This window comes from Fistularia commersonii, chromosome 4 (genome assembly GCF_037954325.1).
Source record: "Fistularia commersonii isolate RoL2024-O1a breed Wild chromosome 4, RoL_Fcom_v1.0, whole genome shotgun sequence".
In the NCBI taxonomy this organism is placed as follows: domain Eukaryota; kingdom Metazoa; phylum Chordata; class Actinopteri; order Syngnathiformes; family Fistulariidae; genus Fistularia; species Fistularia commersonii.
In genome coordinates, this window is record NC_141287.1 from 15,918,463 (window position 1) to 15,936,219 (window position 17,757).

At 42.2% G+C, this 17,757-nt stretch overlaps 3 protein-coding genes across 8 annotated transcripts; 2 read left to right on the forward strand and 1 right to left on the reverse strand.

Annotated features, from left to right (window-relative positions):
- Positions 1–177: 177 nt before the first annotated feature.
- LOC147234885 (ADP-ribosylation factor-like protein 6) lies at positions 178–4,458 on the forward strand. 6 transcript variants are annotated; one of them, XM_086144642.1, is made up of 9 exons: positions 179–483; positions 562–612; positions 704–765; positions 843–911; positions 987–1,081; positions 2,808–2,937; positions 3,195–3,250; positions 3,377–3,389; positions 4,122–4,458. In XM_086144642.1, exons 1-9 carry the CDS (start codon positions 361–363, stop codon positions 4,162–4,164), a joined length of 642 nt encoding a protein of 213 aa, XP_086000768.1. In that variant the 5' UTR covers positions 179–360; the 3' UTR covers positions 4,165–4,458. The 6 variants fall into 6 exon arrangements, 4 of the variants coding, with proteins under 4 accessions (XP_086000767.1, XP_086000768.1, XP_086000769.1 ...); XR_015105999.1 differs by having other exon boundaries at positions 3,195–3,957; XR_015106000.1 differs by having other exon boundaries at positions 3,195–3,389.
- Positions 4,459–4,926: 468 nt separating this feature from the next.
- Positions 4,927–10,136, reverse strand: LOC147234886 (F-box only protein 47-like). The gene is made up of 10 exons (XM_086144520.1): positions 10,049–10,136; positions 9,431–9,592; positions 9,246–9,322; positions 8,575–8,649; positions 7,413–7,521; positions 7,094–7,267; positions 6,335–6,484; positions 5,602–5,744; positions 5,229–5,388; positions 4,927–5,027 (listed from the first exon to the last, which is right to left on the reverse strand). Exons 1-10 carry the CDS (start codon positions 10,134–10,136, stop codon positions 4,927–4,929), a joined length of 1,239 nt encoding a protein of 412 aa, XP_086000646.1.
- Positions 10,137–12,004: 1,868 nt separating this feature from the next.
- LOC147234887 (claudin-14-like) lies at positions 12,005–17,049 on the forward strand. Its single transcript, XM_086145560.1, has 4 exons — positions 12,005–12,307; positions 12,404–12,834; positions 14,374–14,672; positions 15,453–17,049. Exons 3-4 carry the CDS (start codon positions 14,439–14,441, stop codon positions 15,957–15,959), a joined length of 741 nt encoding a protein of 246 aa, XP_086001686.1. The 5' UTR covers positions 12,005–12,307; positions 12,404–12,834; positions 14,374–14,438; the 3' UTR covers positions 15,960–17,049.
- The last annotated feature ends 708 nt before the right edge of the window (positions 17,050–17,757 follow it).

A 17,757-nucleotide genomic window follows, 5' to 3' on the forward strand; every position in this document is an offset into this window, starting at 1 on the left:
CACAGATACGCGCGCACGACTCCCAATTATTTTAGCGGCGGGAGATGGAGGCAGATAAGCTTGTGCGGGTGTGTGTTTGTTTGTATCTGGACGAGGAGCCCGGGAAGCTCCGCGCACCGCCATCAGGTCACCGGGCGGTTGGCGGAGCTTAATTCGTCCTAATAGGATTACCTGTCACAAGCCGCGGATGCACAGGCTGCATCTCAGCTTCACGGCAATTACCGGCAGCCGTGTTTACCCTTGCTGTTTGTTTTCCCGAGGCTCCGCAAACGTAGGCCCGCTGCGGTTTAGCTCCAGCCGTCGGACCATCTATGGGGCGATGTGGTAAATATTTCAATGCCGTGGCGTTAATTGGGTCTAATGGGGCTGCTGGATAAACTGTCGGGCTGGCTTGGCCTCAAGAAGAAAGAGGTCAACGTGTTGTGTTTGGGGCTCGACAACAGCGGAAAAACGACGATCATCAACCAGCTAAAGCCGCCCAACGTGAGTAATGTCCGACCGGGTTTGATTCCTGTTCCGCCACCTTTCGGGATGTGCCTAAAATTCCGAATTTGTTCCCAGAGTTCGAATTATCTCGGCCCGCTGTCGGATGAGTGGAAGCATGTAAGCCAGGTAAACCCCGTTTTGTAATCCCGCACCACTTCCATGTTGACACACTTCCATCTTCACCCACCCGTCTTTGCATGTGATCGTGCGCGTCCAGACACAGCAACAGGAGATAGTCCCGACCGTTGGCTTCAACGTCGAGAAGTTCAAGAGTTCGAGGTACACGTGCACGCATTGGTGTTCCCCGGTTGTAATTTGGACGCTTAGCTTCCTCTTCATCTCGCCCCTGCATGCAGCCTGTCCTTCACGGTGTTCGACATGTCTGGCCAGAGCAGATACAGAAACCTCTGGGAGCACTACTACAAGTATGCACACGCGCACTCGCCGTTCTTGTCAAAAACCAAAGGGGTCCGAGCCCAATTCTCTCCTATGCTCCTCAGAGAAAGCCATGCCATCATATTTGTGATTGACAGCAGCGATAAACTGAGGATGGTCGTCGCCAAGGAGGAGCTGGACACTCTCCTCAGCCACGAAGGTATGCGGGAGACCTTCGGCTGTGCAAAGCATCGCCTGAGAGCACTTTGCCTCCATCACACGCATTCTCACCCATGCAACATCAATTAGAGGGTATTAGATTTCTGCAGAAGCACTGAGAAGCAAAAGAGGGTCAGCCTTCTGAAAGTGCCTTCCTCTTCCACCAGCATGCATTCTCTGATGCGCTTATTTCTAGTGATGTGGCAAAATATGAGAGGTCAGACCCATGACAGGTGGTCGGTTTGTACTTCCACTAAACAGCAAGGGGGTTGCTGGTTGAATTCCAACAGGGGTCTTGCAATGGTGGGCTGTCCGGGCCTACAAGGCCTTCTCTGCTGGCCCAAAAAATATTTTAATCACAGACTGATTTTAATTACATTTTGGCCATGAATATTTATTAAATAATACCCTCCCCTCATAGATTTTTCCCTGACTTTTCTGTTTCCAGACATTTATTTTCATGTGAAAGCATTTAACCAATCACATTTCAGTCGTTATTTGTTGCCAGGGTAAAAGTCAAATAAATCTGCCTGGAGGCCTGCAGAGTCAGATTCACAGGCGCTCTAGAGAAAAATAAGTGTCAATGAAATTGTTACTTCTATCAATCAGATTTTGAGTTGTGATACCAAGGCCTTCTAGAAGGCTACGCTAACGTTGGCATGCCTCACACTCTTTGATTTGATAGTCAGAGAGTGTACTAGCCAGAGCTAGCAGGCTGCATCTGTAGCGGGCTACACAAACACAAATACAGTTGTGTTGATATAATAACTAATTTATTAACCCATGATGGCTGAAGGAAAAGAAAAAAATTGTGCTTGCAGATTTATTCTCAAAGCCATTTTCAAGACTAATCAAGAAAAGCTGGACATTGTTGAAAAAGATCTGGCGGTTCCGAAGCTCGCAGGCCTGTTACGACGACGAGAAGGATTTGTCCGTCACTTTCAGTCCGCTATAGTCACTAAACAGTTATTTAGGGGTTGATTGATAAATGGAGGTCTTGTATGTCTAAATGTTCTCCATGTGTCTGTGTGAGGTTCCTCTCACAGTCCACAAGCATGCACGAGTTTCATTGGAGATCCAACATCTTCCACACCTGTGAATGAGAGGGTTGCATGTCTCTATATACGGCCCTTTGATTGGCCGCATAAAGGGCCAGTCCAGGGTGAAACCCGCCTCTCGGCCAATCCAAGCTAGGATAGGCTACAGTCCCACTGCAATCTTCACTCCAGGACAGTATGGAGATGGATAGTTTGGACACTTTCGAGAATGAATTCCATCCATCCTGTAAAGCACAAACCCATAAACCAAATTCTCCAACCCATAAAAATATTAACTCATTCTAATAAGATAAGATAAAAAAGTGCTTTTTTGATCCCCATCGGGGACACAGCAGCGCAACAATGACAATATCAATAACTATGAGCAAAAATATAAATAAGAGAGAAAAAGATAGCAAGACATCCACAAAAAATAGACAGAAAAAATGCACAAGGATAAAAGTGGACAACAGGATGAAAAAAAAGGAAAAAATGTTAAATATGTCTATATAAGATGTAACAACGTACATGAAGATGTACATAAAAGGAATTATTACATTTAGAAGACTGACTTCTTTATAATTTTCTGATGGATGTATGTCTATTCATTTATCCATTTTACGTTTTTTTTTTTTTCTTTTTTTCAAGTAATAACTGATGATTCATCTGTATTTGTGCGGGGTTGTCCAGATATCTGCAGCAGAAAGATCCCCGTCTTGCTCTTCGCCAACAAGACGGACCTGCGGGAGGCCATGTCTTCTGTCAGGGTCTCCCAGATGCTGCGTTTGGAGAACGTCAAAGACAAACCCTGGCACATTTGGTAAGATCCCATCGCACTCGGTCTTGTCTTTGCCTCGGGCACGATATCCGGGAGCCTCGGCTTCATTATTCTTCTGGCCATCGGGCCTTTTGGACGTTTACAAACATGATTCCGGACTTGTTTACTCAATAGACAGATGGAAGGCAGACGGATTAGGAATCACGGGGATTTAACATCCAGGAATCCTGGAAGTCATGAGAAAGTGAGTGTGTGCTTGGAGGAGATGAGCTCCTCACCATGTTCTTTTCTGTCCTCAGTGCCAGCAATGCTGTGGCAGGGGACGGCCTGCAGGAGGGCTTGGACTGGCTGCAAGGTAATCCCACCGCACTAGCCAAAACAGCTGATTCTGTCCTCACTGTCATATGCAAATGCTTGTTTTACTTTTGGTGATATTTCCTTGTTGCATCTCTTCTTGAAATATACATATATGTATCCATAGAACAAATTGCACAGTGAGTATCACCTTGTCATGTGGTTTAGGTGGTAGATTGTGTTGTGTATCCAATTCCCCTATCATCACCTTCTATAAATTATTGCGCGCGTCATAAAAAAAAAGTTTTACCTAATTCTATCTTATTCAACATGTGCCTCAGTTTTTCGAAAAATTGATTTTAAAGAGTACTGCGTATTTATTACACATCACTGTATTATTTTAGTTGTCTGACGTACAGTCCTCACAATTCCACTAGTTTTGCCCGACTTTTTCTGTGATAGGATCATTGATTTCTTCTACTCGGTTTAATGTGTGCTTTGTGCATCACACTGAGGAGGACAAAGTCCTCCAACAGCACTCATACCTCCTTTGAGTGTTTGAAGTGTAAGATATAAACACAAATGCAATCCTTGCACCCAAACCCGTGCATGGATGCATGCCATTTTAAACATTGTGCTTAAATAAATAGATCGGGGGTTCTCAAAATCAGACGCGAACTTAAGCTGTATGGCTCTTCATCTTCTGCTATAGATCATTGTTATTTTCTTGCAAAGTCTTCAGGTCTTTCTGGCTGATTATTACAAAAGGTATTGCTTCTTTTTCTTTTCTTTTTTAAATAGTGCAATCTCTCCGGGGGTTCCTGCCCTGACTTTGAGAACCCCTGCAATAGTTCAGGTCCAAATAAAGTTCACCCTGCTAGAACAGGGGAAGATGGTATATCTGCATGTAATGTATTGTTTCCTGCTGGCAGGTCGTACCAGAACACTGAGCATATGACTGAGAGAAATGCCTGATGATGGTCTCATGGATTCATCTCTCGTGCTGCTGTAGGCCTTATATTTATAGCACTATCCAATAGCGCACTAGTGCGTTCTATTCAACTGTGAGCATATATAAATATATATGGGAGCCTAATTTAAAGCGCCCGAATTCCAATGACAGCTACCTACTTGTGTAACCTTTACTTTGATTAACTGTGTTTTGAAGTTTTAAAATGATTTTTTTTTTTTTTTATTCTACTTCACTGCAATTGTTTCTGGGTCGATTATGTCAACACCGCCTGCAAAATAATAAACCTCTGTTGTTGTTTAATGAGTGCATTTTGGTAATTGTCCTACGATCAGTTTAAAAGCGATCTTTAATCTGTGAACATTCAAACACAACATCAAAATCGAATCAAATTTTAGTCAATAACATCTTCACGGTCTAGTAACTATTAGTACAATTACAGTTTCCGATAACAGTTGACTTTAAATAAATATTAAATACTACTGATAATAAAAGAGTACACACACATTCCCTGCGAAACTCTAGAAGTCCAGGACAGATACTTTGGAGAACATTTGCCCCAGACCAGAACGGGGACGTGAACTGTTCTTTTCAAAAACAAATGCAGTTGTGAACAAAATGCATCATAAGGTTTTAACCTTCCAAAGTTGCCATAGCAGCCTTTCCTCCACATGCCATTCAATCCTACACATCTTCGTCCCTCCATTACTGACGTGATTCTTCCTCATCCCCATGGCATCACACTCAAGATCTCGCTTAGATAATTTCTACTTGAAAAAAGTGAAGAGGAATTTAGCGTGGAAGCGAGCGCTGGAGCTCAGCAGGATGGAGAAGGTCTGCAGAGTTTCCCAGTCTTCGTGATTATTTCCTGGGAAGACATGTTGTTACTTTATAAAGGTTTATGTAGGGTTACATGCAAATGTCATTCTGGAAGGATGCAAAGATTTCTTTGGAAAATTATTTTCTAACACAAACAATTTTACTAACAAAACTACAGCCATTTTTCAAATTGCTTTCATCATTGAGGCAATTTAGAGCACTTATCCAAGATGTCACTTTTTCAACTTGCCTGCAACAGCAGCCTCTATGAAGTCCCTCATGACCTCTGCAAACATGTTCTCCATATGCTGAATGAAGCAGAATTTTTCAGAGGCTCTGTTAAAAACCTTACAGATCTGCTCCACCAGAGTCACCGCCCACGTCATGGGATAGTTTTCTTTCTCACACACCTTGGGGAGGAGCATTGAGGGAGAACTATTAAATGGCGAACAGCCGCTTAGAACTATAATTCACTCAAATGACAAAGTACAATGACAACACAATTTTCCGTGGCTCTGTGCACACGTCCAGTTGGCATTTAATACTCTTGCAAACTCATCCATTTATGTCCTCCAAAATCATGCTTGTCCTTAAATAATGAGCCCACGTTCCAGATTACCCACCAATATTATGTAGACGATGAGTTTTGAGATCTCGTTGATTCGCCCACTGATGGCCTTGCTTGCCAGATAACTGTAGCAGAACTTGCTGCCGCTGAGTACCATTAGACGGGCAACGTTCTCCAGATGCCACGGCTGAGGAAATGCTGGGGATGCGGTGAAACACAACCAAAACGACGGTCAACTCGGTGAAGCTACAACCTTCACAATCGTTCCAGGTCAAAATGGTTTGCTTTGACAGCACATTAGCTGAAGCTATTATTCCTGTATTTCACTATGAATGCTTGATGCCAGCATTCATTTAAATAAACGCATGGGCAATGTGACACATAACTAAATGTGTAAACTGCAGTGACTTTTGGAGGTTGTTGGAAGAAATACGCATCTTTCTTATCGCAAAGGAGAAAATGCACGTTAAAGAAAAAGCAATAAGGCCCATCATGCAAATGCTAGATTTAGCCATGGGCAAATTTTCATCAGCAGTTTGACGTGTTGATAGCTACAGGAAATTGAGTTATTTGTAACGTCTTAAAAAAATGAGCCGTCAACACAATGAAGATATCAACTTCTACATATTGATTTTTTCTTGCAATCTATTTTACCCCAAATAAATAAGAACCAATTGCAGTTGCTTGTTTATGTGATTTGGGGTTTAAAAGTTTCAGTTTGTACAGATGTCGCAGCTTCATCTAATATTCATGCATCAAACAAAACAAGTATCAAAGAGGCCTGATACAGATGAGCTCCTCCAAGATTGCCAGCGTTGAGTCCACATTCCAGCGTTTAACTTCGAGGCTGCTGTAAAGCATGAAGATAGTGCCTGCTAGCTCCCACAGACTGCTGAGGGGCAGCTCCCTCTCTGCCACTTCCTGCCATCCGATGGCACCTGCAAGGAGGAAAGAATAACATCCGTTATCATATTGGGAGACTATTCATGCCGGCATACTCTGAAAAATCAAAAAGGTATTGCACGAAACAGACACATTTTCTTTGTATTGTACGAGCTCATAAATTGTATAGTTTCTAGGGAAGCATATTTCCATTCATGATTTGATGTGCATTCAAGTGACCGGAATCTCCAGAGGCCCAAAGACAAGGTGAGCATCTTTTGTCAGGTTGCAATATTACTTAACTTTGGATGTGAGTGAAATTTGGTGTTTATGCAGGCAGACTGATAATGTCAGTCCTAAAATGTTGGATACACCCCTGGCTGGTACCAAACAGTAATGGTAGACTTTTAGTACCAGCCCAGTTAGTTCTGTAATTGGTATTTGGGATGTATATATTGCAAAGATCAATGTAATGCATAAACATAAAATAAATTGTATTCTATTGATTTCCCCTTCACACTCCGTCCGGCTGCAGCTTACATAGAGACAAAACAGGAACCATGAAATCATATTAAATCCTTAACCACACTCTGACTTTCATCTTATTATTTATCATAATGCGATAGCAATTTAAAGGTCTGCTGAATGTTGTTGAGTTTTCCTACCTTGCGTCAGCATCGGCCCATAAAGGATGAAGAGTAAACGTGCCTGCCTCACCATGGGCCAAGGCTTCAGTATTTGCAGCAACCAAAACTGACTGTCACATTCATTTGACCACGGATCGAGGAGGACATAGCGACAGAAAAACCGGAGCTGCAGCTCCAGGTAAGCTCTCGCTCCTGTGGGTGGACGGAGGAAAATAGTGTTTTTTATTTTGCCTTTTAAAAGAGTTTCGGAAGCTTGTGTGGCAGGACATTCTGTTCCACAACACTGAGACAGAGGGATAAATTATATTTTTCTGGAACAAGAAGAATGCACAAACACCTGGTTTTCCAGTAACGACTAACTCCATTTTTTGAAGCAGGTTTGTGAGGTCGCACAGGAAGCTGAACACTCTGTAACACTCCAGTTCATTCCACCCAGCAATTAATGTCTATAAAGTAATCAAAACATAGATTCATTACATGATGGTGGAAAAAAACAAGATTTTCTGGGCTTTTGAAAGTTTTGTCATATAACTATTGAATAGTGTAGTCTTCCTTCTGCTACATATAAATTTCACTTCAGACCGTCACTTTCTGATTAAATATCTCTCAATTAAGTATCTCTCCATGTGACTATGTTAACTTGTGGTTAGCTATTCTCCAGCTCTGCTGTATAACATCTTACAATGCTGATTAGATTTAGCCGCAACTGTGTACCTTAAACTTAAGTTACATCCCTCATTATCCAAGGGGGAAATCCTCGGGATGTTGGTTTCCTAACCTGGCACTGAAACATAAATCCCAGTGATGAAGCAATGTTGAGTTTCAGTGATATCTTTGTTTTGAGAACCAAGCAGCGATGACACTGTTTGTGCATATAAATCCCTGCTCTAGCATGTTAAACTACAACCAGAACTCTCGAGTGTATTCCAAACACAGGGATATTAGCTTCATGTTTGCACCAAATGATAGAAATGTGGAACTCGTCAAGGATTTGATGTGGAGAAAACTTCTGAACTTGCATAAAAGTTGGTCACTTTTGTAAAAACTGGTGACAAGTCAAAGGACAACTACAATAATGTGTCTTGAAAAATTGGTTGATATTCAACAAAACTATGAATCTCTTCTGAATAATGGATTCAACAAAAGAGATGACCTCATTTGATCAGCCGAGGACCATGACACGTGTTTTACATAATTTTTCATATTATTTATTCCATTTAATAACACTCAGATCTGCACATAGTTCATTGTGTATTCATTAGGTTCCTACTTTCGTTTATTAAGTTTGATTTGTCATTTGTCTCGTATCAAATTGATTAGAAAGCAACTTCTGCACTATATTAAAGCTCGACTACATTTAATGTGATTTTTTTAGTGAAAGAGGCAGGTAGAAGAGAACAGAAGCTCTTAAGAAACAATCAGGTTGTTCACAAAATATCAAACTCATTCCTTTACCCACATTATTTAATCACATTGAGTCTTTTTATAAGGCTTTTCACCTGCAGGAAAACTCCATAGCAATAGAATCCAATGCAGCCTGCTACGGAGCACTGCTCCAACATGAAACAGGAAAGCTGAGAAAGAGGTAAACATTCAGTTTTATGTTTTCAAAGTTTAGTATAACGGAGTTTAGGACTAGAACAAAAGTAACATTTCAGAGTATAATGTAGGCATAGCAACTCACTATCTACTATACTATGGATACTGTAAATAGCATCAAGTCGAGTTTGTTAGCATTCGTGCTCAAATTAATTTGCTGGCAAAACCATACAAAACACAACTGATTCAATATACATATGTATGTCTATTATTTTTAATTTTTATTTTTTCAATGTGTATGGTTCCCTATGCATTGTCTCACCTTTTAAACAGCTTAGTGGAGCTATTTTTTGAAAGGCAGTATCTTCAATAGGAATTAATTAACATCAATGAAGACAAAACACACTGTGCTGTACACATGTTTCATCCTAATTGTTATTTTTTTCAATATATATTTCAATTAATCATAAAGTCCTCAGCTAAAATTTATGTTTTTCCATTTGAGTGACAAAACTGATGGGAGTCCGTGAGTCAATCGAGAAACATCAAATATTTATTTCGAGAAAAGAATGAACGACCTGCACACACGTGGTTCAGCAAGGACAAGTGTCTTGTTGTTGATCTTAGTTACCTGTGAAAGCTTCTGAAAAATAAACTTCAGCCTCTCCTTTGTTGGCAGCAACAAGGTGCATCTCTTGAACAACAAAGCTGCAAAAGCATGTGAAGAAAATCTGAGAGAACTTGTGACAGGCTTGATCGAGGATCAACAGGTATTGGAATTGGACATTCTTGTGCACATGGTGCCTTGCAACTCACCCAGGTCTCTGTAATGTCTAACGGTGGATGTTTGTTCGCTGCAGGTCAGATGGTGGAAGCTGGGGTTGATCATCTTATTCCGCCAGGCCAAAGTGTTGATGTGACACATAACAAAAGTGTTCATTTCCTTTGACACCATGCTGAACACACTGATGTCCCTCACTGATAACAGATACGCAAAGCAGGTATAACTATATAACACAATGAATAATAAACACTAACATTAAATATACTTTAGTATTACATTTTGAGGACAAATAAGGGATAAATCACAGTTAGCTGGTAAGATGGGGTAAACACAGCTGTGCCACCGTATGCGGTTATTTTGAATATGTTTACATTTTGTGACGAAGAGTTTTTTTTCCCTACGCTCTCATTCTGTCGGTCCATAATTGTGTAAATGAGTTGTTTTCTTTTAGAAACAATTTTCACACAAATAAGTCATTTTCAAGTCCTATGGAAAGTCGTTCCCTTCACCCAACCACTTAAAGCTAACCTGCCTTTGGGGTGAGACACGCAAGGTCAGTATTATGTGGTTTAGGGATGTCATTCAAAGAATTAATTCACTGAAATCTAATTTTGATAGGTTTAGTTAACCATGAAGCAAGAAACACCTACTGGTAAGTTTTTCCAGGATCATGTCAAAGATCTCTGAAGGCAATTTCTGGAAGAAGTCGTGGAAGCCGCTGCCGTCGCCGCCGGTCATGACGCTCCTAGCCGGGCGGAAGCGACAGCTTCTCCTGTACTTGTCAGGTTTGTGAGCCACCGCGAATGACCTGGCATTTTTCGGGGCGTTTCTTAACATTACTTAATGTTATTAAAATGCGAGAGTGAAATGACTTCAGCGTGGGGAAAATAAAAAAAAAAAAAACGATAGACAACCTAACAATTCTCTGCGCGTCGGCTACACGATACGCGGCTAGCAAGCACGTAGCTAACCTAAGCAAGTTTGCTAGCGAGATGGAAACATTAGCGATTAATGTTTGCGACGTAATTATTCAAGGGAAAAAAACGTTGCTGTATTTATTAAAAACGTCAACTAAAAGTTTCTTGTAATTTTCTCAAGGGTTGTGGCGGTTCGGGATTACAGATACCAAGAGGATAGCAGCGCCAAACAGCACTAGCTGACGCCGTGACAGTGAACTCAGCGGTGACCGTGTGAAAGCCTTGCTTTCCTCCGGCGTGAAGTTGTCCAGGAGTCCAGAGAGGAGCAGCTCGGCTGGAGAAAGAGCCCTAAAAGATCTCATGGTAATGAATAAAACTCGGGGCGTTTTGGTTTTCTGTCAAGAAATGTAGGTGCTCTCGGTGTATGTGGACCTGGCAAACATCGGGTAATAGATATAAAACATTTGATTTACTTTGGAAACAACCTTCTTCTTTGTTGTGGTGGACACACATGGTGAAACCTTGCAGCAACAAAATTTACATTTTTAGAAGATCGGCTGTCAATTTCTTCTCCACTAAGCTGTGCTCTTATAGTGTCTCCACTGCCAACCATCTTCCTACATCTAACCATCTCTGCATCCTCTTCCCATACCAGCACACTTCCTGTCCTCCTTCCCTCCATTCATAAACCTCTTCTCAGGTCTTCATCTTGGTCTCCTCCCTGGAAGCTCCAACCTCCTTCTCCCCAGATGTTCATATCCTAACCGTCTCGGTCTGACTTCATCACCAAAACATCTAAAAAATGCTGTCCTCCTGATGGACTAATCGGTGCTCCGCGAGAGGAGGAACATCCACATCTTCACCTCTGCTGCCTCCAGCTCAGCCTCGTGTCTTCTCTAGCTTTCCTTTAATACTCATTATCACACTTGACACTTTTTTCCACCAGTTCCAACCTGCTCGCATGTTTCTTCACCTCCTCTCCATCCCGGCCACTGTGAAGGCGACGTAATTAAGGCTGTCCTGCGTGATAGGTCTCATCTTTGCCTTCATTATGTGGTCGTGATCTTTCAAGAGCTTTTAATAAGGTGTCAATCTACCTTATCCATCTGAGCTTATACTTTATGCATCAGGATGAGTGCGCAGTTTTAAAGATTTTGCTTTAATGTGATGTTTGGCATCTGGAGGTATTTGGATGTGAACATTTATATAATAAGGAAAAGGATATCATGTTGTTTTCCTGGTTTGAAAATGGTTGCCTACCATTTCTTATGTGTTTATTTTCCATATTCTTATGGTGAAAGATGTATTTTTTTTAATCAATTTTTCAGTAATCTGACTGATAATCACCTTTCCCTTAATAAGTTCACTTGCCATGACAAGTTGGCCAGAAATTTGTGATAGATGGAAAAAGAAGTCTAGGGTTAAGTGGACTGTGACAGTTTTTGTTTCTTGTTGGATTTATTTTGGTTTAAACCTTTAATGTGTGTCTGTCTGTTTACTTACAGTATATGTGTATGTAGATGCATACAACGCATGTGTCCTGTAGAGTACTATGTCTCAGAACAGAAAAAATGCCTTATGACTTCACATGCCATTCCACTGTTGTTACCTTCCAGTACAAACCAGCAAAGGCTCAGCCGGTAATCACAGGATTATTCAAGGTTAACTAAGACTATTAGGTGTTCCGCACTCAAATGGCGTCTCCCGCAGGCAGACCTTGGAGAGGATGATCCCTTAACTGACAAGCTCACACTGAAGGGCTGAATGCTACATGTGTGGATCCAGGTGCCGGAACAACACTTTTCTTTAACAATAGGATCTCGCAGTGGGTTACATTTTGAGGGAGAGCGCGAGGTTGAAGACCGTGGTTGCCAAGAGTCCAGATAAGATCCTGCAGCGTATTGTTAACTTGCAAGGCATGCTTTGCAATATGCAGAATAGTGCATGTAAACAAATGATGAAAGAGTGAAACGTCTCATTTGGCTTAATTTGGTGAGTTCAATGTGATGCCTTTTGGCATATAATTGCAGTTTGAATATTGATAATCTACCAATGATTTTTTTTACTTGGTGTTTTTTGTTCCCACAGACCTGGACATGATTTGAAGAATTGAGACTGAAAAAAAAACAAACAATCACGAGGACAGTATCTTCTCTGTCTTTGCTTAGCAACAGTCCTCTGCCTCTGGGTCCGCAGCATCAACACCAGCCCTGTTCATGTGGTGTAACAAGCCAACGGAGGACTGTCTCCCATGTCAGAATTGACATGATGTTGCTGACAGGGATAATGCTGGTGATGGTGTTGAACACCGGCCAGTCAGATATCTGACAGGCCTGCAGCACACTGTTGTATCGCTGTCATTTCAGGCTGAGGCAGAGACAGAAGGAGCTGGTCAGTGCAGCATCAGTGCCAATGGTCCCATTTATCCGGAACTTTGCTAAATGCGTCTGATTCTCAGGAGCCGTATATTAGTTTGGCACTTGTGATCATGGCCTGCTAATCCTACCCTTACTCCATCGGTGAGTATTAAGATAAGGACTGTTTTTTTGTTCTGTTTTGTTCTATGACGAGCTAGTAAAAAGTGAATTTTTGTGATCCGTATTATTGCATCAGTGTTTCTTCGTGAAGACGTTGCGAGGACAAAAACATCTAAATGTTACAGTTGTGGGTACAAATTGAATTTCAAATGTTGATTCACAAAGAGAAAAAGAAATTGTATACATAAAGGAAAAAAAATGACATGCATTCACTTCAAAATCTCCATTTTAATATCCATCCATCTATTATAATTTGTGTGTTTATATGTGTTTTTTTTCTATTTAAGATATTTCAGTGAAATAAATATTTGTCCTTTTTATATTCATCATCACTAACTGTTGTTTACTCCCAGTGTGTACCGTGATTCTCCCCGCATTTAGTTATTCTCTGTTATCGCTCCATGTCACGCTGCGGAGGTCCAGTTTAGGTCTCAGAGACCTTCTGTGCCGGCAGTAACTCTGTGGCTCTGCTCCATCCTGTAGGATTCAGAGACAAACAACAGTGAAACAAAATGTTAGCCATAGTCATCCCATTGTTCCTGTTGCTTGCCTGTCGTGTCTGATCGTAGCCATCATGAAGTAAACACAGTAGGCCTTGTATCTCCAGTATTTTAAGAGGCCAGAGCAGTGCCAGCCACTGTTCTCAGCGGAAGTCTGAAAACTACATCTGTATAACTATCGATTGCTCGCTTCCTATGATTTCAGTTCACTAAACAAGGTATGGTATAAAAGGCCAGTGGATGTATTTTTTTCCGAGGTGACATTGTGTTTCTCCAAACCCCGGGGTGGTATCGCTCTGAATCATCACCGTTTGACCAGGAACATATTGTTGAGGTCATGAAAAAGTACAAGGAAGTAACTTGAGTAAATGCTCAACTCCTCACATGCTCCTCCGAGGTCTCGGGTTATGTCATTGCCCTGCCAAATCATATATCTAAGGGTAAATTTGTGTAGCCGGTAAACTCTGCAGACAGTGGATATTGTCTGGCGGACTGTTGCCATCCAGTCTCTCAGATTCTCTCTCTCAATTACGCTGCAAAGCTGTGGACATTTTCAAAGTTAGTGTTTCATAAAAGTACTTTCAGCTTGGTTGGTTTCTGTAAATGTTTGATTTCCTTCTCCCTCTCTTCTCCTGGGGGGTTGGCGGGGAGTTTAACAAATAGACGGCTGGTGCTTGCACTCCAGAGAGGCTTTAAACAGGTGAAGCCGAACACAGCTCTCATTAGTTACAGATGCAGTCGCCTGCTACTCAGCGGGGACTGATCATTTCTGCAATATTTTTATCCCGTACTTCTCAGACACTTGAGGAATGAATCAAACTCTGTGACCGGATATAACCTCAGAGGAATTACTGTATGGCGGAGAATCATGCAGGGGGAATTCATCCACATCCTCAGCTTGGGGGGGACCGTCGAATTTTTCCGAAAGTGCATCCTCTCTTCGGAGGGGGCTTGTAATTGTGCCTGTGTTTATTTTTTCTTCTATCCGGTGCCCCTAACTGTCTGCTTTTGTGCTCGCCAGCTAATTGGGGATTTTGCTTCACGCTGCAGTTCGGGAACCCGTCCAGGTCAGCAAGTCAGCTAATCATGGCCAGCATGGCAGCGCAACTCCTCGGCTTCTTTTTAGCCCTGCTGGGGCTTGTGGGAACTGTCGTGGCAACCGTTCTCCCCCACTGGCGCAGCACAGCCTACGTGGGGGCGAACATCATCACGACCACGTCCTACATGAAAGGCCTGTGGATGGAGTGCGCGTGGCACAGCACTGGCATCTACCAGTGTCAGGTGTACAGATCATTGCTGGCATTGCCTCCTGACCTGCAGGTACGACACACACACACACAGACTTACACCAATATGTCAATAGTGATTATAATCTGTGCTACTGAGATTTGTTTGAACGCAAACGGTTCACTTTTACGCTGACAAATCACCACACACCTAGTTGCTGGTTGCTGTTCACTTAAAACACAATTCCATTCGAAATTACAGACCTTTTTAGAAATATTGTTGAAGACTTGTGCCAAACATGGTATTTAATGTTTTAATTTTCTGTGTTAAACTCGCTCGATTGATCATTTCCATTTACTGTCTGGCCTGTTTTATGGTATACATTAAAGAGTACTGTGAACAGTCAATGCAATGAAATGAAAGTATTGAACTCACTTTATCTGTGTATCCCACTTTCCATTGTTTTTTCTTCAACAGATAAAATCAATATAGACATTTTGGTCACATTAACGCCAAAATCACTGTCTTCTCACTGCAGTGTAATCCCCTTTTCCTCACACATATTTGTTTGGTGGTGAACAAATTAAATTCTCTTAGTTTTCCTCTGACAAATCCATCTGTTTGAATGTCCCTCCTTTGGTTTCCTCAGTTTCGTTGAGAAACGCCGCATTAAAATCTGTCACAGTTAATGATGCTCCAAGCGGTGTTTGACTTAAATGGCTGTTGCATGAAGCTGGTTTCACAGCTGAGAGTTGTCTGAGTTTCAGTCCTTCACCAGCCAACTCCAGTGCAACTTAGCTTTTTTTACCTGAATTTGAGACGGGAGTTCTCCCCTCGGAAAGGCAGAGCCCTTACCTGTATGTCTTCTCTTAGGCTGCCCGGGCACTCATGCTGCTCTCCTGTATCACCTCAGTCCTGGCATCTTTGGTTTCCGTCACGGGGATGAAGTGCACTCGATTCGCCCACGGCTCCTTAATCAAGTCTCCTCTGATGCTGAGTGGCGGCATTTGTTTCCTCTGTGCCGGTATCCTCTGCCTGGCCACCGTATGCTGGACCACTAACGATGTCATCATGGACTTCTACGACCCCTTCCTTCCCGCCGGGATGAAATACGAGATTGGGCTGGCTGTCTATCTGGGTTATGCCTCGGCCTGCCTTAGTCTGTGCGGAGGGCTGGTGCTGTGCTGGAGCAGCAGCGCAAACCGCTCTCAGAACTATGTTCACAGGCAGAGGAATCAGCCTCCATTGCCTCCCCCTGCCTTCAACAACATCTACCCCCCTGCCCCCCCCTACAAACCCCCAGAGGCCCTAAAGGACAATCACGCTCCCTCACTGTGCTCCCTTTCTAGCAGCGGTTACAGGCTTAACAACTACGTGTGAGGCAACTCCGCCTGCTGAAAACATTTGGGGAAAAAAAAAAAAACACAAATAAGAGCAATATGTGTGTGTTTGTGATTCAACAAAAATAGCAACAGCAGGACCTGACATTTAAACAAAAAAAGAAAAATCCTTTAGAATCATGTCAAAATCTTTGTGCAAAGACTGATTGACAGAGGAAAAGGGATGGCGGTTGACGACCCGCTGTAGTTTGACTGAAAGACCAGCAGGTGGCAAAATGCTACAGCAGATAGCCTCGGAGCAAACTCCAAATATCAGCCTCACTGTCCAGTGCGGGTTAATCTGTAAGCGGTTGGTTAGTCACCCTTACTTTCTCGTAACGGTGAGCTCCCGGTGTGGATTCCCCCACTGCCAAAACACAACCTTATATGTGTCTAATACACAGCTAGACTTAAATTTGCTCCCGCTGATTCGTATTTCTCGTGCCCTCAGTGGCCTGGCTTCTGCAACATGGTCTCCTGTAACAGAATCTCACAAATGACGGAGCGCAAAAGCTTTTCTATGATGCAAGTGTGATAAGTTCCCAAGTCAGATGAGTAAGTGCCTGATCTGCCGGTGAGATGGTTTGAACAGTCAAGCCGTCAGTTTATTTAAAGCCCCCGTGAATATGTCAAGTAAGAGATCTGTTGTTTTTGGCCAATTTCAACAAGATCTAATCTCAATGCAAAACAGTATAGATCTGCTCCATATGGTGAATGCACTCAAAACTCAGCATAAAATTTGCATCGATGTAAACACCATAATCCAACTCATTAGATACTAGCTTATCAATGTAGACTTTTGGCACTTTGCCTCCATTGCACTTTTCTGCTGTTTTGTTCCCATTTTCATTTTGTCTGTGAAAGAACCGAAACCGATCACGCGTGGAATTCTTTCGTGTTGTGCTTATTTCATTACACTGAGAAAATTGCACTGATCAGTCCTTGTGATTAAATATATCACAGTGCGTTAATATCAAAAAGTCCAAGAAAAAATCCACAACTGTTTTTAGAGCATTTCTGCATTGTGTTGTTAATGCCTTCAGCTGAGTGTCTTTCTAATACACTATTGTAAAGTGCACTGAATAAATGGACTTGTCACACTTTGAAGTGACTAACAATGTTTCCATGGTGTTGGTTTAACAGTGAAGTCGACTTAATAAGGATATTAATAAGAGCACTATTCCTTCTCTCCATGCTGTGAAAGGTTGTGTTTTCCTCACCGCCTGTGTGTGTGTGTGTGTGTGTGTGTGTGTGTGTGTGTGTGTGTGTGTGTGTGCGCGCACTTATTAGTGAGAGAGGCCTCCAATTAGAGCCGCCCTCCGTCTGGCAGCCTGTCACCAATCCACCTGTAATCATCTTCATCTGCCGTCACCAAAACAAATACACCGCGAGCAGGTTCTCCACATAGCATTTGCAAAAAAGAAGGGGAGCTTTGGTAAAGACACACATTTTTTAGGTGTCTTTTAGGCATGAAAGGGGATGTGCGTTTTCCCCAGTTTCCCCAGAAATAACGGAGTACAAAATGCAATGTAATCCAACAATTCATGAAAAGTTCGATGCTGAATTAATGCTGAAGTGTTAAGGGATGTTCTGAAACGTGTGTATTGTTCATGTATTTCACAACCAAAGTATGGAGATCGGCTGCTTGAAGCTTGAGTACATGACCCAAATTATATTCCTAGATACAGGAGCAGGGATTCAGTAGATGCTAACTAGAACCTAAGGTGCGCATATGCTTTGTTTCTGTGTCCAATGCAAATTTGAGATCTACCTTTTGGGGTCATAGGACAAAGGGGATC